Source organism: Zootoca vivipara, chromosome 13 (genome assembly GCF_963506605.1).
Source record: "Zootoca vivipara chromosome 13, rZooViv1.1, whole genome shotgun sequence".
NCBI classification, from domain to species: Eukaryota; Metazoa; Chordata; class Lepidosauria; order Squamata; family Lacertidae; genus Zootoca; species Zootoca vivipara.
In genome coordinates this window covers 12,835,783-12,856,597 of record NC_083288.1, presented here as the reverse complement: position 1 = coordinate 12,856,597, position 20,815 = coordinate 12,835,783, and the positions used below count along the sequence as shown (strand labels likewise).

Genomic DNA, 20,815 nt, shown 5'->3' with positions numbered 1-20,815 from the left:
AACGGGGCTTCAGATGCAGCCAATCAGAAGCCGCACTTTGGTTTCTGAGTGTTTTGGAAGTCAAACTGACTTCTGGAATGGATTCCGTTTGACTTCCAAGGTATGACTGTACTAACAAACTTCTTCTTGTTGTTAATTACTCACCCTTCACCCTAAGGGCAGGTTGCAAAACACAACAGTATTAATAACAGTTTGAAACAACTTAACGATCAGAAAAATAAGGTGGGTCAGAAAAACATGCACCTTGTGTAACAAAATCCAGGATAAAGAGGTGTGTGTCTTCAGCACTTGCCTGAAGCTGTATAATAAAAGTGCCGGAAGAACTTCTGAGTTCCACAGCTTAGGGGCCGCCACAGATAAGGCTCTCTCCAAGGCCTCTGAGGGCAGAGGAACTACCACGAGGGCCCCTTCTGCCCATCTCAGCACCCACGAGGGTCTGCAGCGAAGGGGGTGGTCTTTCAGGTATTGAGGGCCTAGGTTATTTAGGGCTTTACACTCTCATGTGAGCACCTTGAACTGCGCCTGGAAATGAACTGGCCACTGATGCAGCTGCTGCTTTTTTTTTTTAAAAAAAGGGGGCGTTATGAGATCTAAACGGAACCCCAGCCAGAAATCTGGCGGCTGCAATCTGTTTGCTGCCCCCCAATCCACTGCTTTAAGGCAGACAACTATCCCCCTGAGCAATCAAAAGGCTGGTTCCACAGCCTTCAACAATCCGTGTCGCATCCTCACCATTTTTCACCCAGGATCTGGGCCCAGTCCCCTTACCGCTGCCGTTGCTTTCAGCCCCGATGAAAGATGGGAAGCCCCTCATATCCGGCCCACTACTGGCGGCGGTCAGGGAGGCCGAGAGTTGGCTGTAGGTGGAGCTGCGGGGCAGGCGGGCGGATTTGCGCTGGAACTGAGCCCACGGCTGGCTCTTGGCCCCTGTAAGAATCAACCATTTCAGCTGCCAGCCTACCGAGCATAGCTGCCAAGTACCCTGTTTTCCCCGGGAAACCCCCGTATTTTCTTACCATTTCCCACAGGTATCCCGAATGGCAAAATACCCCATATTCCCCACGGATTACGGAGCTCGTGCCAGCGGCCATGTTCTTCTGGTGCTGCGCCGGCACCGGAAGTCGCTTCTACGCACTTCCAGACATGCGTAGAAGCGACTTCCGATGCCGCTGTGCCCATTTCCAAAATGTCCGCAGTGCCAGAAGTCACTTCTACGCATGTCCGGAAGTGCATAGAAGCGACTTCTGGCGCTGCGGACATTTTAGAAATGGGCACAGTGGCATCACAAGTCGCTTCTATGCGTAGAAGCGACTTCCGGTGCCGCACCGCTGCTGATCCCGGATTTTTCAATCTGGAACTTAAACCGTGGGATGCTGCTTGGCCCGATCCCGCCTGCAGTTTGTAACCTGAGATTACATTTGCAACCTGGCAAATGCAAGGAAGCATCCCTGATCATGCGCAGAGTGCTTTCTGCTCACCATTCAGGAAACAAGAGATGCTTCCAGAGATATACAGTGGAACCTCAGTTTTTGAACGTCTCCGTTGATTAATGTTTCGGTTTTTGAACGCCGTAAACCCAGAAGTAAATGCTTTGGTTTTCGATTGCACCTTGGAAGTCGAACTTCTGAGGCGGCTACTGCTGAGTTCAAGATCCTGTCGGCTGGGAAACCAAGCCTCAGTTTTTGAATGTTTCAGAAATCGAATGGTCTTCCGGAACAGATTCCATTAGAGAACCGAGGTACCACTGTACTCAGCTATGGTCTGTATAGCCTAAGGCTGCTCAAATTCATGACAACATATGGAATTTGAATCCTATTGCTTTGTTCTGTATGTATCCCAGTTTTTGTTAGTTTATATTGACTGTAATTCACATTTTTAAAATGTATTTTTAAAGGGTAGAACTTAGCCCTTGATAAGAGAATTTAGTATGCTGAGCAAACCATGCTCGGTTCCTTCCCATGGATAACAGGAACGCAAGAAATTATGAAAGGTGAACAAAATGAGAGTGACTTGCCTCATTTGGCAAGTTTATGGAGGCATCTCTCTTATGGAGCCCATTAGATCAGAGCAGAGGTCACTGGCCATCTCCCTCCAGGGACCTAGAGCACCCACCACCCTAATTCTCTCATTCATCACTTCACACCAGAGCAGCCCATCTTGATCCCGCAGACTCCTGACCAGCTCACACCGACCCAGGGTCACCTCCTCAGCTCACTAGCTTATACCAGGGACGTCCAACTTCCAAGAGACTGCGATCTACTCACAATTAAAATCTGGCAGTGATCTACCCCTTTTTTGGGGGGGGGTTTCAGGTCATAGTTTTTGAGCTTTTTGGGGAGGAACACCCCCTTTTTAAAGGGGTTCAGATCAAAGCTGTTGAGCTTTTATTAAGGAAGTACATTCCGTTTTTAAGGGGTACAGGTCAAAGTTCTTAAGCTTTAATTTTGGGGATTAGGTCATGCAAGTTATTAAAAAAAGCACACCAAGAGATCGCAAATGAGACAGTCAGCCTCGCTGCGAAAACTCCAACTTCCGCTCTAGCGATCTAGAGGATGGGGCAAGGGGGCGGGGCCGGATGGAGGATCGACCAGTAGATCACGATTGACTTGTTGGACATCCCTGGCTTATACAGTTCTATCAAAGGCCCAGAGCACTGACCTTCCTACTTCCCTCCTCCCATCATCCAGCCCAGCTCAAAAAGTCCCTTGAGCTGCAGACGTCTCTCCCAAATGCCCCCTGCGAACTGGCATGGTGCTGATGACTGCCTCCCCCCCCCCCCCGGCACAGACTGCCAGAGGCCTTAGAGGAGGTGCAGAGCTTGTAGAGAGCAAGCCAACTTTTTCCTTCATCTCCCCTGACCACCACTTTCTTCCTAGTAGCGTGCACAGAGGGCAGCAAGGTGCTCTGCAGTCTTAAACAGGACCAGCATCCCCTGCAGCCCAGAAGATGGCACTAGCGTTTGTGTGGGATCCCCAAACCCCGGACAGCCAAACCGGCTCCCCGAGTGCCGGCCAGGTGCCCTTCACTTCCTGGCAAATGGAACCGAGGACTTACCTGGAGAGCCGAGGAGGATCTGTACCAGGTCATCATAGAGGATGAGTGTTGCAGGGCGCTCGGGGAGCAGATAGAGGCTGACGGAGGCATAGACTGCAAAGGGAAATTGTAGGAGCGAAGAGAGAAAAAGAGAATCAGACTTACTCAAAGTCCTTCTGTGCCTAGCAGCAAGTTTCCTGATAAAAACCCACTGCAGTAGAACCTCTACTTACAACCGCCTCTACTTGGGCCCGATCCAAGTTGCGAACGCAGCAAACCTGGAAGTAAATACCGGGTTTGCCGCAATTCGCGCATGCGCAGAAGCGGCTTCTGCCGAATGCGCCTGGACACAACGGCACTTCTACCAGTGACCTGGATCAATTTATGGACAGACCTCAGGAACTGATTACATCTGTGAGTAGAGGTTCTACTGTATTTAGTGATAAATCAGAGAAAACAATATTTAGTGATAAATCCAGAGAAAACCCAATTGATATTTGCTCCAATTCAGCAGTAAAGATTGGGTTTCCCTGGGGGAAAGCAGTGGGGCAAGGGCAAGTTTTGATAAGCCCTTAGTTAAATCTGCACCCTGCCTTTCATGGTGATTTACAGTTAACACAAACCATTGTTTGCAAACCCATTTTAAAAAGTGGTCTCCAATTGTGATTTGGAGCACAAACTGTTCAGACATCACATCAAACCATTGTTTAGCTTCATTAATCAAGGCTTAGTGTGATGTCTGAACTGAGCCATTTTGCTTGTTCTCTCTTATGAACCACTCATTAGAGGAGTTTGCTTGCTCTCCCCCCCGCCCCTAATTTATTATTAGTACTGGTCCATCATAAAGTGGGGTGGGGAGTTTAATGGAAATACTAATGGTGGAGTGGGAATACTGATTGTATACGCAATGATTTCTGATTGTCCTATCCCAAGATAGCAATTCCATCATGAGTCAGCGCAGCTGCAAAATCTGCTCGTCTCTGGACCATAATTTAAAGATGGATTTGCAAACCCTGATTAAATCTAAACATGCTGTGAATAACCACTGGAAGGTGGAGAGGAAGAGTGGGAGAGAGAGAAATAAGGGGGGGGAGGCATGTGTAAGTCACTCCTCATCTCTTAACCATGGTTCTCCTCCCACCTAAATGTTCCTTTTATGTTTCCACAGGGGGAAGCTCTTCCTCCACTTTCCCCTTCTCCACTGGGGTCTTTCGGGGCTCTTATTCTTGGACCTCTGCTATTCTTTTTTTCACACACAGTCTCTGGATGACCTCATTAAATCCCACGGCTTTTTGATACCATCAAGACCTGGGGTGGGGAAACTGTGGCTGGACTACAACTCCCATCATGTCTGTCCACAGGCCATGCTGGTTGGGGATGATGAGAATCGGAGTGCAACAAGAGCTGGGGGACCACAGGTTCCCTGCCTCTGACTTGTACAGAGCACTTTCTTTCTAGACGAGAACCGTCTCCCTCACCTCCACACCTGCATCTCCAGCTGCTTACCCTATCCTAGCTAATCTTTCCACTTGGATACTTCGTCATAATTTCGAATGCTCAAGACAAGACTTCTCATCTTTCCTCTAAAGCGTTCCTTGTACACTCTCCTTAGCCTCTCTCTCTCGCCTCCATATTCGATCTGTTGCCATGCCATGCCTCTTCCTCCTTTACAACATTGGGGGAAATGTATCTGTCTCTCTACATCACCTCCTAGTCGTCTCTCACCTGGCTACTCCAATTTCTTCTCTAGCCTTACGTTATCTTACCTTGGTCCCCTTCACCTTTACAGTGTTCTGGGGCCAAAACAATTCACCCCTCTTGCTGCTCTGACCACATGGTAAAGGACCCCTGGACAGTTAAGTCCAGTCAAAGGCGACTCTAGGGTTGCGGCGATCATCTCGCTTTCAGGCCAAGGGAGCCAGTGTTTGTCCACAGACAGCTTTTCAGGTCATGTGGCCAGCAGGACTAAACCGCTTTTGGTGCAACAGAACACCATGACGGAAGCCAAAAGCGCACGGAAACGCCGTTTACCTTCCCACCACAGCAGTACCTATTTATCTACTTGCACTGGCATGCTTTTGAACTGCTAGGTTGGCAGGAGCTGGGACAGAGCAACAGGAGCTCACCCCGCTGCGGGGATTCGAACCGCTGACCTTCTGATCGGCAAGCCCAAGAGGCTCAGTGGTTTAGACCACAGCACCACCTGCTTCCCACATGACATCCCACCTTATACCCCTACACTTGGCTGCCTTTCTGCCTCAGTGCAGGCTCTTTATTCAAAGCCCCAACCCCCCGTGGCTTTGCCCCCACCTCTTATCTCTTTGCTCTTACATTTCAATACATCCCACCCTACCTGTGATCTTTGCTCATCCAGCTCCTGTTTCTCCCCATTTCTTCCTTGCTGCCCCTTATGGCTGGAAGAGCCTTCCCAGAGCATCTCTGCAATGCCAGCTCTTCCTTCCTGCAAATCCTTTCTCAAAACCCACCTTTTCTAGACGCAATACTGTGCTGTAACTAATAATAACCGCATGTAATTGATATATAAACACATGCTCTTCCCATTCATTCTTTCTGGATTTCCCAGCCATTCCTCTGTGGTTTCCCTTGTGTTGAATTACAAGATTGGTAAGCCCTTTGGGCAGGAGAAAGTCCTCTTATCCCCTGGAAATTATTGCTAACAACCACTGAAGCTGTTAGATTGAACTGAATCTCTTTGCAAGCGAAGAGTAAATTTGCAAGTCCACATAACAAAGCAGAGTAAAAACTTTTAAAGTCTACTTGGTTCATTCAGCCTTATAGCATGGCAATTTTAGAAAGGTTAATTTTTGTAAAAAAATAATAATAATCACAGTTGCAGGAATAGGATCTGAACTAAAGTAAATATTATTATATTATTCACAGTTTTCATGGCTTTTATTGTGGGTCAAGTAGCAGTGATCAGGGAGGGAGAGATACATTTATCAGCTCAGTCAGTAGAGCACAAGACTTAACTCTCAGGGTTGTGGGTTCAAGACCCATGTTGGGCAAAAGTTTCCTGCACTGCAGGGGGTTGGACTAAATGACCCTCGTGGTCCCTTCCAACTCTACAATTCTATGATAAGTTGGATGGTGGACTTTGTGGAAACCAAGTTTCCTTGTTTTTTAGATTCCTAGAAGGCAGAATTTCATCCTGTTCATCTTCAATAAATCTGTCAACCAGCTCTAACAAGTGTTCCAACAACCGCATCCTGGAGCAGCCAAGGCCCAGAGCAAAGACAAATGGCCGAAACCGAGGAAAACGTGGAGGGTGCCAGACAGATGGGTCTGTCAGGGACATCTGGCAAGGCTTGTCACAGCCCATCCTCTTCCTTTCTCACCAAGGATGGCAGCTAGAGCATAATTTGAGCCTAGGCTCAGCCTTACAATCTGTTTCAATTTGAGAGTTCAACCCTAAAACATGAGAAGTAGAAATGACTCTGAAAGAACTCCGATTTCATCACTCTCCAGGGGAGACAGACCTAACTGGTCCCTAACATGGCTTCTTGGAACCCCAATGCATCCCAGTTTACAACTCACACACAATCTGAGACACAGGAGTTTGAAGACATGGGATTTTCAACAAAATCTTGCAGCAAAGAGCAGGGGCAGAGCTTCATGCTCTGGCACGGGGTGGGGGGTGGAGAGCAGGTAGGGGCGGACCTGGCGCGCATCCCTGGGGCGTAGCGCACTGCCCACAGGGGCGTGGCACCTGTCCTGGGGGCGTGGCATGCCACGGGTGGGGGTGTGGCACCCAGCGCAGGATCGCCACTGGCGAAGAGTACTCCTATTCAGCTTGCTGTGTCCTTTTCCAGGATAAACTATCCCGCCCCATACTCCATCCGCCTGGGTTTTTTGTTCCATCCCGCTTCAACCATCAGTCATTACTCTGTGGTCACTGAGGATGCACAACTGTCAACAGACTGATTTGGAGTTTCCCGTACTTCTGCCAATCCTACGAGGGTTTCCTATGAGCCCTGTTAATGCCTTCCTGTGGGGATAGTTCCATTTTGGATACATAAGGCTCTGCATTCTGAGAGCAAGTTTAGCCTATATAAGATAGTGAGAGGAGGGAATAGTTTGCATGAAAACTGGATCCAAAAAAGCTGGTCTGGTGCAAACCGTTTTGAAATTTTAAGGTGTGGGGAAGCACTTCAGAAGCAAAACGTATAGCAACAATTAAAAAATAGATTTTTCTGGCATCAGAATTTTACACTGTTCATTCTGGACTGCAGAAAACTACTTTGAACTAAATTAATTAAAAAATAAAATAAAAATGTTGATAAACCAGACTCCAGGGGGAAAGTAACACTTATAGCTTACTAATTAGAATACCATGAACCTCATATTTCCTACATGTAAAATAAGTATGCGTATTCCCTCCCATCCCCACAGCCACAGAACTCTGTAGGGTTGTAATAAATAATAATAATAATAATAATAATAATAATAATATAATTTATTACTTATACCCTACCCATCTGGCTGGGTCTCCCCATCCACTCTGGGCGGCTCCCAACAGAATATTAAAAACACGATAAAACATCAGACATTAAAAACTTCCCTAAACAGGGCTGCCTTCAGACGTCTTCTAAAAGTCAGGTACTGTAGTTGTTAATTTCCTTGGTGGGAGGGCATTCCACAGGCCGAGCGTCACTACCGAGAAGGCCCTCTGCCTGGTTCCCTGTAACCTCACTTCTCGCAGGGAGGGAACCACCAGAAGGCCCTCAGAGCTGGACCTCAGTGTCCAGGCTGGACGATGGGGGTGGAGATGCTCCTTCAGGCATCTGTTTGTCTCAGGGGTGTGTCTCCAGGGGTAAAGTCAAACAGCTGGAGAACCACAGCACCTGCTGTGGCTGCAGAGACGAGTAACTCATAACTGCCGCCTCCCGTGTTGCTTTTGCTGCGTTAGTAGTTCCAAAGTGACCTCCCCAGGACACAAGCCTGGACAGTGTGTTTGGAGGTCCTGGGCCATCCAAACGACAAGAAGAAGAAGAAGAGTTTGGATTTGATATCCCGCTTTATCACTACCCTAAGGAGTCTCAAAGCGGCTAACATTCTCCTTTCCCTTCCTCCCCCACAACAAACACTCTGTGAGGTGAGTGGGGCTGAGAGACTTCAAAGAAGTGTGACTAGCCCAAGGTCACCCAGCAGCTGTATGTGGAGGAGTGGAGACGCGAACCCAGTTCCCCAGATTACGAGTCTATCGCTCTTAACCACTACACCACCACCACCACCCCGCGCCTCGGCCTCGCTGATGTGGTCCAAAGGAAAGCAGAGCCATACATTTGGCATTAGCTTAGCTGCAGGAGTTGCTGGAAGGAGGCATACAAGATACTCTCCAACCATCTTAGGGACTCTACTCTGGATTTCTGTAGGATTTACTCCTCAGCCTTTTCTCTTGAAGGGTACATACATAAATATCTAAGTTTTAAAGATGTTAGAGGCCAATCAGAGGTTTGGCCTGTAAACTCATGAGCGGATGTTTACTTAAAGTTTCCAAATTTGATGGCAAGAAGGAATTTTCACAGGGCTGACTGGCTAGTGGTTTCTGAGAGGGCTGGGAGCTGCAATCCCCTTTGACATGTGGCTTGAGCAATCTGAATTGCTTCCCTGAAATATTCCTTGAATCATGGTCAGCATCTCTGGCATGGTATGTTGATGAGCAACAGGAACTAGAACCCTGGGGAGAATGGAAAACGGTGCTTGGGAAAGAACATCAAATGGAGAAAGAAAAAATGAGGAGGGAAGGCTCTGGTGTTCACTCGTTTAAGTGAACACCCGAATCCTCCTCCTCACTTTTTGCTTGGAGAATAAGTTTCTCCCAAGTGCCCCAAAACCTTGAGGTTTAAAGAAAAGAAATCTCTAGGAGGTTGACCCTCTGGTTTAAACCTTGAAATATGCGCCACAAAACCTTTGGGCAACAATGACACACTGGCTGTAGGGAGATTGCAATATCATGCTCATAGCAGGGCCGGCCAAAGGCATTTTGCTGCCTGTATGAAAGGATTGCTGCTATTCCAAATGCAGAAGCCAGCTGCACTGAGAGTCTTACTCCAATACTGGGGAGATCCTCCACCACAACACCTAAGGGCAGCAGGCTAGCTTAGGAGACGCAGGGCAGGTCCCATGTGCTCTGTCCTTACTCACCACTCCAACTGGCATTGCTTGTTACCCGTGCAAACAAATGGCGCAGTGCAGCATCAGCACAACATGTGTGCGAGTGCAATGTCTGCTGGGGCACATGGCCTCGGCTGGCTCCCCCTCTGCCTGCTCGCTCAGTCACAGCCATTCCCAACCATACCATAAGTGACGCATCAGGAGAAAGCAACTAGGTGAGGCAGCTCAGACCAGCCACAAGGAGCCAGCTGCTGTCTCCCTCCAGCTTGCAGTGTCTAAAGACAGGACAACAACTGTGAGCATGTATGTGACAGTCTAACGCCAGTGATTAAGATTTAACATCTTGACTTATGATAGGTACTATCAGGCTCTCTATAAACCTGGGTTGCCACTGCCACTCTGGGCGGCTTCCAACATACCGTATATAAAAACGTAAAGGTAAAGGACCCCTGGCCGTTAAGTCCAGTCGCGGATGACTCTGGGGTTGCGGCACTCATCTTGCTTTACTGGCTGAGGGAGCTGACGTTTGTCCGCAGACAGTTTTTCCAGGTCATGTGGCCAGCATGACTAAGCCACTTCTGGTGAAACCAGAGCAGTGCACGGAAACGCCGTTTACCTTCCCACCGGAGCGGTCCCTATTTATCTACTTGCACTTTGACGTGCTTTCAAACTGCGAGGTTGGCAGGAGCTGGGACCGAGCAACGGGAGCTCACCCCGTTGTGGGGATTCGAACCGCCGACCTTCTGATCAGCAAGTCCTAGGCTCAGTGGTTTAGACCACAGTACCACCCGCGTCCCATATAAAAATATAATATAATAAACCATTAAACTTTTTTTTAAAAAAAATTCCCTATACAGGGCTGCCTTCAGATGTCTTCTAAAGTTTGTAGTGTTACTTATCTCCTTGGCTAGGGGATCACATAACTCCATACCCTCCAACATTTCTCCGAGGAAAATAGGGATGTCCTAAGGAAAAGCGGGACATTCCGGGATCAAATCAGAAACCGGGACAACTTCTGTAAATCCGGAACTGTCCCTGGAAAATAAGGACGCTTGTAGGGACTGAGATATGTGAACTGGAAGCTAAGCCAACTTGCTTCCGAAACACAGTGTGCATGCACTTTAATTCAAAATCCTGTTCTGGCCTTCTCCTGTGTCCAAAAAGGTATGTAAACACAAGACATCTATATTTTTATGCATGTGTGTGTGTTGGTTGCCTCCTATTTCCTGCCAACAGGCAGAAATTATTGATAGTGTTATACGCCAGCTGTGATTTTTGCTTCCAACCCCCAGGGTGGGTCAATGAGGTGACCTTATTACCAGCGCCAGTGAGTCTTTGCCAGTGCACATTAAGAGTTCATACATAATGTGTGCACTTTGCTTCATTTGCAAGGGGTAAGGGCTCCCCATCTTATTCTGTACACCCCAAATGGTTGAATTTTTTCACTATAAATTATCTCCCCCCCAAAAAAAAAATATTATCTGCCCCATAGCAGAAGTACTCTAGGAAGGCAGTGTTGTGCAGTGGTTAGACTGCTAGTCTGGGAGATCAGGGGTCAAATCCCCACTAAGTCATGAAGCTCATTGGGTGACCTTGGAGTCAGTCACAGCCTCTTAACCTACCACACAGAGTCATTGTAGGGGTTAACTGAGGAGGGGTGGGTGTGGACCAAGTACATGGAGAAAAAAGTGGGCTATACATGCAATAACTCAGTGTTTCTCAACCAGTGTGCCTCCAGATGTTTTGGGACTACAACTCCCATCATTCCTGACCACTGGTCTTGCTAGCTAGGGATGATGGGAGTTGTAGTCCCAAAACATCTGGAGGCACACTGGTTGAGAAACACTGCAATAACTAAGCTCCTCTGCTGGCCTGCTTAAGAAAGCTGGAAGGGCCAGCCTGATGGATATGTCAGTCGCCAACCTAGCATCCAGAGATCTCCACATGGTCGCAACTGGACCCGCCCCAGTCACACAAAGCCCCAGTACGTTTCCGAGCACAATTCAAAGTGTTGGTGCTGACCTTGAAAGCCCTAAATGGCCTCGGTCCAGTATACCTGAAGGAGCGTCTCCACCTCCATCATTCTGCCTGAGGTCCAGCACTGAGAGCCTTCTGGCAGTTCCCTCACTGCGAGAAGCCAGGTTACAGGAAACCAGGCAGAGGGCCTTCTCGGTAGTGGCACCCGCCCTGTAGAACGCCCTCCCACCAGATGTCAAAAAGAAAAATAACTACCAGACTTTTAGAGGGCATTTGAAGGCAGCCCTGTTTAGGGAAGCTTTTAATCTTTAAGAAATTAGTGCATTCTAATTTTTCTGTTGGAAGCCGCCCAGAGTGGCTGAGGAAACCCAGCCAGATGGGCAGTGTATAAATAAATTAATTATTATTATTATTATTATTATTATTATTATTATTATTATTATTATACAACATGCCTGGCGAATTTCCAGCACTGAGATTAACTTTTGGTTAGATCTAGCAGTGCTCTTGTGAATGTTCTTATTTATTTGTGTACTGAACGCACACTATGATAGGAGATTCGTACATACTGAGTGGGATCTAGCCATGTGACACTGAGATGCTGGGCTCGTGCCGTCATCCAAGTGAAATGACTCTTCTGTAAAATATTGAGACGTACCACCATTCTAGCGAGGAGGAAGGAGCGACCTCATTCTACCTACCAAAGCAACACATATTCCTTTATTCCTACAGAACAGAAGTTATGTTGGTGAAAGCTGATAAAGGTTTGCATCCTTTATGACCCCCACCCCACCCCCACCCATGAAGTGCCCATCATGCACCGACAGAGAACCCCCCCCCCCAACCCGTGGTCTTCTAGCCACCCAGACTCTCTCCTAGCCATTTGGCACCTCAACTCACGTGGCAGCTTGTTGACGCGCCAAGGAACAGAGTTTGTAACAAAACCACGCTTGGAGGCTGTGACGATGACCCAGGTGCCCAGGCGGTAGCTGATGGGGAGCAGGCCGACACCCTCATGGTCGGTGGCGCCTGAAGCCAGAGATGTCTGGTTGCCATACACTTCCACGGCTGCCTGAGGCAATGGGGACAGGTCGCCGTTCTCATAGACCTGGACCTTGATGACCACCTCTGGAGGAAAGAGAGAGAATACAGAAAGGGTGTGTGAGGACAGCAAGCTCGCCCCCAATGTTTTCCCCAACTCAAAAGTAACTTGTATGGTTTCTCAGCGGCCTTTCCCCTCCTTTGTTGGTATTCGTGTTGCCATTTCATTTGAACAAAAGGTGTGGCTAGTTAAAACAATAAGGGGGATTCAGTTTCCTTTCCACCTCTAAGGCCTCCATGACCTTCCTGTAAAGGTAAAGGGGCCCCTGACCATCAGGACCAGTCGTGTCCGACTCTGGGGTTGCGGCGCTCATCTCGCTCTATAGGCCAAGGGAGCCGGCGTTTGTCCACAGACAGCTTCCGGGTCATATGGCCAGCATGACAAAGCTGCTTCTGGCGAACCAGAGCAGCGCACGGAAACGCAGTTTACCTTCCCGCCAGAGCAGTCCCTATTTATCTACTTGCACTTTCGAACTGCTAGGTGGGCAGGAGCTGGGACCGAGCAACGGACGCTCACCCCGTTGCAGGGATTCGAACCGCCGACCTTCTGATCAGCAAGCCCTAGGCTCTGTGGTTTAACCCACAGATTCAGTTTCCTTTCCACCTCTAAGGCCTCCATGACCTTCCTTGTAGCCACCCTATTTGGTCCATTGTCCTTAAAATGTCACGTCTCCTCAGCCCTCTTCCTATTTGGCTACCCAGCGTATCATCTTTCGCTCATTTCTGCTCACAACACAGAACCCCTCCCACTGTTCCTTTGCGTGTGAGGATTTCCTCTCCGGCAATCCAACTCCTCGCTTCCCTCACTGCAGCTGCCCCAGTTTCAACACTCTCTGTCTGGCATGCGCTCTTTGCTAGCCTGTGAATGCACAGGAACATCATAACCACTCGGGTAATGGTTTGTGTATATGTGAGTCACACAAGTGAAAAACAATGTTGGGAGCATCAGGATTCCACACATCTAGTTGCCGACAGCAACTGTCTCTCCTCCTCCTCCTCTGCCAACACCCCTCCACGATGCCCCGCACAGAATCTTCTCCCTTTAGTTATCTGCAAATTGAGGAAGGCTTAGGAGAGGACTGTGGTCTTTATTTTTTCCTGGGTCTGAAGAATGGAGAGACCAGCAGGGTATCCTGTGGAACCAACTCCTAAGGGCCAAGATCCCTTCATCCGCCCCCAATAGAATATGTTATGAGGCTGCCCCACTGAAGTTGATGGGCACTGCTATTCAAATGGTGTGTGCACCACATCTTGTGATAACATCATGTGTGGTGGGGCTTACCTGGGCGCCCCAAAATTTTATTTTATTCAAGCTGCCACCCCTGACTCTCTCACACTGCTCAGGAACCAATAAGACCTCAATTCTCCCCTAAGTCCTCTGTGTTAACCCAATTCAAAGCAGGCTAGTAAATCATAGAATCATAAGAGTTGGAAGGGACCCTGAGGGCAATCTAGTCCAGCCCCCTGCAATGCAGAAATTCTAGTTCGAAATCTAGTTGAAATATGTAGAAGTCCTTATGCAAGTTATGTTCCCATATCAGAATGATGCAACTCTAAAGACAAAAAGGGGGGGGGGATAACAGGCAAACATTAACATGCATTCTTATAGCCATCTTTTTATCCCAAATAAATGAAAGACCACCCCACAATGGTGGGAAACGTACTTTAGACACAGAAGAACTGTGAAAGTGGAGCAGTGCTAGCAAGAAGGGGAAGCAAAAATGGGATATTTCACTGAGTAGTTTAGAATACCAAACCCTAGCAAAAGGTTTGTCTCACTGTATTTCCCGCTATGCAATTCCCTGTAGCTCAAGCAGAGCTGGCTCCCATCACCCCAGTCCATTCCAACAATGTGCAAACTTGAGGATTGGTCACACATGGCAAAGATCTCCTCTGCTGGCTGCCTGCCTGACATATTCTCCTCACCCTGCGTGCAAACAGAAGAAGACCTCCGGACAGAGGGGCTGATTCAACTCCACTTGGCTTTGGATGTAAGCTCCCTGGTGACCAGGAAGCTCCAGCTGGAGGGAGGCCACTGCTGCTTCCTCTCTCCATCAAGGGGCTGCCTGGAAGAAGTGCTGGGGGTATATTCCACGCAAAATCAAGGTGGAGCTGGGGTCAGTCATTGCTCACAAAGTGCATTCAGAGACTAGCTGCTTACAGGGGAAGAGGAAGCAGAGCTATCACCCCTCAATTTGCACAGCTAGAATAACATTTGAAATACAGAGTGCAACTCCTTTGCACTTCCTGTTACCGTGTGACTTGGAAAAATCAAAGGCCATTGTGTAAAAATACCCCACCAAAACAAGGCTATCCTTGACTTAATTTGTGCTAAAACATTTTGAGCTACAAGATACTGTATTGCCCTTGGGAAAAAACCCAGCTTATTGGACAGGGCACAGATGTACAGACCTCTGGTCCGGAGGACACAGCAGAGAGCAGATTTGAGGACAGACTCAAGCAGCTGAGCTCCCAGTAGTTTTTGGCAGGAGGAGCTCGATGCAAAATCAGAACAATCACCTAAGACAAATCTAAGAAAGACAAATTTGGGGGGGGGGAGAACCCACAGCCCCTTCACCTGCAAAGAAAACACACAGCAGCTATCCTTTCCCCTTGCTGCTCTGGCATCTGACCTGAAAACAGGCTGGCTGGGAGGAGGAATGTTTGGTTTCCTTTTGTGATCAGTGAGCAACCCAACTTTCAACAGGAGACAAAGGGTTCTGGAGGCCCAAATCCCCCAGCGTGAGCAGCAACAGAAGTTCTGTAAAAAGGCCCCCTTTTAGTCACCTCAGCTGCTCGCTGCTATGTAGAAGTCACAAAGGTTGAGGTGCCTAAAGGAAAGGCTGTAAAAGCCTGCTGCTGTCCGCACTGGGAGCGAAGGAGTTAAAGAGCTCTTTGCCTGCCTCATTGCTCTTTAACTCCCTCTCTGCCAGTGGGAAGGGAGGGTGCAAATGACAGGAATAATAATAAATGTAAACGGTAATAATAACAATTTATATGCTGCCCATTTGACTGGGTTGCCCCAGCCACTCTGGGCGGCTTCCAACAAATCAAATCACAGTAAGACATCGAACATTAAAAACTTCCCTCTGCGGGGCTGCCTTCAGATGTCAAATAGTTGTTTATTTCCTTGACATCAGACAGGAGGGGTGCCGCTACCAAGAAGGCCCTCTGCATAGCCCATGTTTCTGGAAACGGAGCCCCTGGAAAACTTCAAACATGAACTCTGTTTAAAACTGACCAGCCATGGTTCATACAGCAGCCTGTAGCAAGTTGCCTGCCATGCAGCTCTGAGAAAAAGCTGTGGGTTTTTCTTTTACCCATAGTACAGACACAGGGGGGGGGGTCCCCGCTCCACCCCCCAACTAAAAAAAAACCCCTGATTATTTCCTGTCATCCAAAGGCCTGTGCCCTCAATAGTCAGACCAACCTCCCCCTTTTTGGATTGCGGTCCTGTCACCGTGGCAACGGCCTCATTTGTCCTACAAAGTACCCCCTCCCTCCAAGCTCCACTCAGGCCTAGAAAGCAAAGTGATGTGAATAACCTCCTTCCCATCGCTGGAGTTTGTTGCCATGGGGACCATTGCACAGAGCAAGGCCTAGGCCCGCATCCTTCAGCAGGCCCATGGGTTTCCATGGCGCTTGTGCCGCCCAGAACAGTGTCCCCCACACAAAACAAATGCTCGGCTCGGCTTGCCCTTTCACACACTTTTAACCATATGCTGTGCTCCAAACCAGGGTGGCGCTGATGGTGGGAAAAGGACACAATTCCACCATGCTCGCTTGCCGTGCTTTTATTGCAGGCGGACTAGCGAAAAGGTTATCTCTTCACAATGCACAATACTGACACCTCAAGGCTTTCTAATTAAGTGAATGCATATAGTTACATGAATAAAAAAGAACATTTGGGAGTCAAAACCTCTCCCCTCTGTCCTCTTAAATTAAACAAAAACCCTTCCTATAGTCCTGCAGGGTATCCACATAATCTATTTTCAATGCTGGGGCGGTTGGGCCCTGGAAAATGCGTAACTCACAGACCACTGCGACAACTAAGGCAGAGAGAAATTGTTTTATCCTCTGGACATGTACAGAATTAATGACAGGGCTGGGTGTGCATCATACAAAATAATAATGTCTCTGAGCATGCACAGAATTATTTCCCACACCGCTAAAAAGACCTATCCAGACTTCTTCTTCTTCACTCTCATATGAGGGAGAGCTTTCAGGTATGGCTTCCAGGCAGGTTTGAGTTCCTGGATCTGTCTCACTAGAAATTAACCACAGGGGGCAAGCCCTGGTCCGTGCAAGCAGAATGCTGCATACTGAAGATGAGAGACTAGGCTTATATCCACATTATGTTGCTAACGGGTTGCTGAATCTCTGTGCATGTTTAATGCCTCCAATATCTACCTTGACATTTCCCAACCACACCAAGAAAGTATAGGGTGGCAATGACCAGGGCCAGAATAATCCTGGTCAGGCCATGCAGGCCCTAAAAGCAAGAGGAACTCCATTTTCTAAATCTCTCTGCCTCTGATAGAAAGTAAACCAGACAGCACTTTGCACACAGGCACAGCATGTTTGCACATCTAATGCAAAGATCTAACCACACACAGCACTTCTGAGAAACTCTAGCAAACTAGACAGGGCCTGTTTCAACCCACTGTCAGAGGATGTAGCCCTGCCACAAAACCGCAGTTACACGTGTATGAAAGTACCAGGTACATAACGCCACTTAGTGGAGTTAGGTAAATGACTTTGCATCTTGGGGTGCTCTCTCTTGATTGGTTGATGAAGTACTGCAGAAAGGCTGGCCTTCACTCTGTCAAAAAGGTATAAAAGCACTCTGTGTATGCCCATGGGTCGGGCAGAATGAGAAACTCATTCTCACTGCCACCATTTATTGCAATAAATGTTTTAATAAATTGTTTTAGAATATGTACAACTGCCTGAGATTTCATCTGGTCAATTTGGGAAGCCAATCATCCATATTACATTTCTGGTGTCCTTACAAAAGTGCTTCATGGGATATATTTGTGCGGTTGCTGCCTCCCTTCAGTTAGTCCTTCACTACCCTCCTTGAGGGACGCAGGTGGTGCTGTGGGTTAAACCACAAAGCCTAGGGCTTGCTAATCAGAAGGTTGCGGTTCGAATCCCTGCGATGGGGTGAGCTCTTGTTGCTCGGTCCCAGCTCCTGCCAACCTACCGTGTTTCTTCAAGAATAAGACACCGTCTTATATTTATTTTTCCTCAAAAACACACACGGTGGCTTATTTTCAGGGGATGCCTTTTTATTATTATTAAGTATGGTACAGTTTAACCTACAAGGTTAATTCTTAACCTAGAAGGTTAAACTGCCTATCACTATGGCTTATTTTTGGGGTATGGCTTATTTTTGGGGCATGGCTTATTTTCGGAGAAACACGGTAACAGTTCGAAAGCACGTCAAAGTGCAAGTAGATAAATAGGTACCACTAAAGCGGGAAGGTAAATGGCGCTTCCGTGTGCTGCTCTGGTTCGCCAGAAGCGGCTTTGTCATGCTGGCCACATGACCTGGAAGCTGTAGACCTACAAGTTCCTTTTTTAAAAAACAACAACACTAAAGTTGTTGTGTATTGAGTCAAAGGATTTTATATCTGTATTATTATTGTCTGTATTTGCATTAGGATAAAGTAACTGCCTTTTGGTCCCAGAGGGTACAGCTACTATTGGTTCATTTAAGCTGCTGTATTTGGATCCTCTGTCTTATTGGTTTCCTCCAAAAGGCAGCACTGTGATTGCTTGATATTGTTCCCTCCAAAATGTATCCCTTCCTAGCTAGTCCCCTGTCCCTATAAATGTAGCTTTCCTCTCCTCAGTCTTCAGTCTTGTTCACTTTAATAAAGAGCTGTTACTAGAGAACTGTCTCCAGCATATTATGTCAAGAGAGCTGAAATCACAAACCTCACGTCACAACAAAAGTAACAACCACAACTGGTTCAACAACCATGGCCATTCCTGGACCAGGAAAGTGTTGCCAAAGTAGTTCATGCATTGATTAATTCAAGACTGGATTGCTGCAATGTGCTCTGTGTGGGGCTCCCCTCACACTTGATCCAGAAGCTGTGGTTAGTGCAACACGATTGCTGGCAGGAGTGAGGCCTTGTCAGCGTATATAATGCCTGCGCTCAGAGATCTGTACTGGTTGCCGATTTGCTACTGGGCCAGGTTATGGTTGGCATTTAAGGCCCTTGGCAGCTTTTGACCAGTTTATTTCCGAGATCACCTTACCCCACATGTGTCCAACTTGGCGGTCAGAATTGATACTACTAAAGGGTGTCACATAATACACATTCCGCATTTGTAGGAACCCAATTGTTTAAGTGCGACAGCACCTACAATTTGCAGCTCCCGCCCTACTGATATCAAGCAGGTGCCTTCAATGTATTATTTTCGGTGCCTTGTTTAGTCAAGGCTACTCAGATGCTTAGAAAAGATGGTGTGAATTTTAGTCTGTTTAGTACAGGCATCCCCAAACTGCGACCCTCCAGATGTTTTGGCCTACAACTCCCATGATCCCTAGCTAACAGGACCAGTGGTCGGCGAAGATGGGAATTGTAGGCCAAAACATCTCGAGGGCCAAGGTTTGGGGATGCCTGGTTTAGTATTTTACCGTCTTGTGTCTTGTAGTCCCCTCCCCCCAATTTTATGGTTGCATCTTTTTTGCAATTCACTTTGAGGCTTTTGGGGTTTTTTACCCATTAAGAGGTGTATAAATTTTATGAAATAAATAAAACAATAGTAGTGGTTTTAAAAATAACATGAATGGTCCTTCAGAAACAACCACTGCCGGATTTATGTACAGTATAAGCTAAACAAGCTACACAGTTTAGGGCCCCACTCTCTTGGGGGCCTTAGGGGGGGAAACTGGATATACATTTCCAAAATATAAGATAAAAAACAAATTAAATAAAACCTGCATAAGCAACAGTGTTTTGTGTTGTATAGGCTCCTATGGTGTAAGTAATGGGTCCCGCCTGCTAGCCTGCTCCCTAAAACATCACTGGTTTGCTCATTTCCATATACTGTGGTACCTTAGTTCTCAAACGTAATCCGTTCTGAAAGTCTGTTCCAAAACCAAAGCGTTCCAAAACCAAGGTGCGCTTTCCCATAGAAAGTAATGCAAAACGGATTAATCCATTCCAGACTTTTAAAAACAACCCCTAAAACATTGTATTTCACTATTAATATACTTCTTCTTAATTGTATTTCAGTTCAACAATTATTTTGATAAAATGCATATTTTGTTATGTGCAAATGGCTTTAGATACCTATTAGGTCCATAAATTAACATATAGCATATATTCAGCACAAAAAAAGGCGACAATTTGTTGTTGACAAAGGACAGCTGGACATATAAAGGGCCCCATTACCTTCAGTGGCTTAGGGCCTCATCAAACCTAAATCCGGCCCTGGAAGCAATGGATTGGAAAAAGCAGGCTAAAGGGGCTGATGGAAACAAAATGGAAGTCAGGAGGGGCTGCAATTGTAGAGCATCCAGCGAAACGAAACAAAAACAACACACAGAATGCACCTCAGGGTCTCTGCAGTCAGGTAACGTGTGACTTTATATTGGATTTTCTTCCCTTATTGGATTATCCATGGATTGGGGCAATCTAAATTTACTGGGAGGGAGGGAAGCAGCTACCACTTGGATGAGGATGTGTGAACGCCACACACACACAGCTTCAAATCCGCATTAAACTCCAGTGCAGACAAGCCCTAGGAACACAGGAATCTGCTTTTATATATGCCTTATTGCTGTCATTGGTCCATCCAGCACAGTATTGCTGCCAGCATTGCAGCGGCCCTCCAGGATTTCAGACAGGGGACAATCCCAGTTTGACCTGGAGATGCTCAGACCTAGTCCTTTCTGCATGCAAACCATGTCCTCTGCATCTGAAACCGTGGTCCTTCCCCGTTTCAAAAAGAGTCCAAAGTGGTTTGAGGGAGGTTTTGTTTCCCGGAAAGTAGAAGCCTAGCTTGATCCCTAGCTAACAGGACCAGTGGTTGGGGATGATGGGAAGTGTAGTCCAAAACATCTGGAGGGCCGAAGTTTGGGGGTGCCTGGTAGAAGCATTTCTTTCCTTTCCTTGTTGCCTCTGGCCAATCAAGTCCTGAAGGTTTCTGCGTAATTTTAAACTCCGAAAATTTTTATTTCTTCGAAGCCAAAGAAGGCGGAGCCAAGCGCAGCAAGAGCAGTGACCCCACTTTCAACTCTCTTTAAAGTCTATAAATTGTCTCCTGTCTCAAACGGGCAGCACTGCGTCACTCAGCCGCCCAGATTCAGGTCACCTCCTGACACATTCCCTGTCCATTTATTGCCTAGCTGCCAACTTCCCTCCAGGCAGGACATCGATTTTCTCCCCGATTCGCCCAATCCTGCACCTGCTTCTCCTAACCCTCCGTCCCCACATGGTCTCCACTGTGTTCCAGGCCCACAGAGACAAATAGCTTTCCTCAGACCCTAAGCCCATATCAGTTGCTAGTTCAGTGTGTTATTACGCCTTATGATGCTTCAATAGACTGA

General features: G+C 47.4%; 1 protein-coding gene across 2 annotated transcripts in view; it reads right to left on the bottom strand.

Moving 5' to 3' along the window:
• Window positions 1–20,815, bottom strand: part of FAM171A2 (family with sequence similarity 171 member A2) — a 40,246-nt gene that overhangs the window by 8,101 nt on the left and 11,330 nt on the right. The window contains exons 2-4 of one of the 2 annotated variants that reach the window (XM_060282335.1): window positions 12,046–12,273; window positions 3,055–3,147; window positions 733–927 (exon numbers count right to left, since the gene is read on the bottom strand). In XM_060282335.1, coding sequence (XP_060138318.1) covers window positions 733–927; window positions 3,055–3,147; window positions 12,046–12,273 — 516 coding nt within the window. The remainder of the gene's footprint in view (window positions 1–732; window positions 928–3,054; window positions 3,148–12,045; window positions 12,274–20,815) is intronic. The other variant, XM_035134992.2, reaches the window with a different exon arrangement.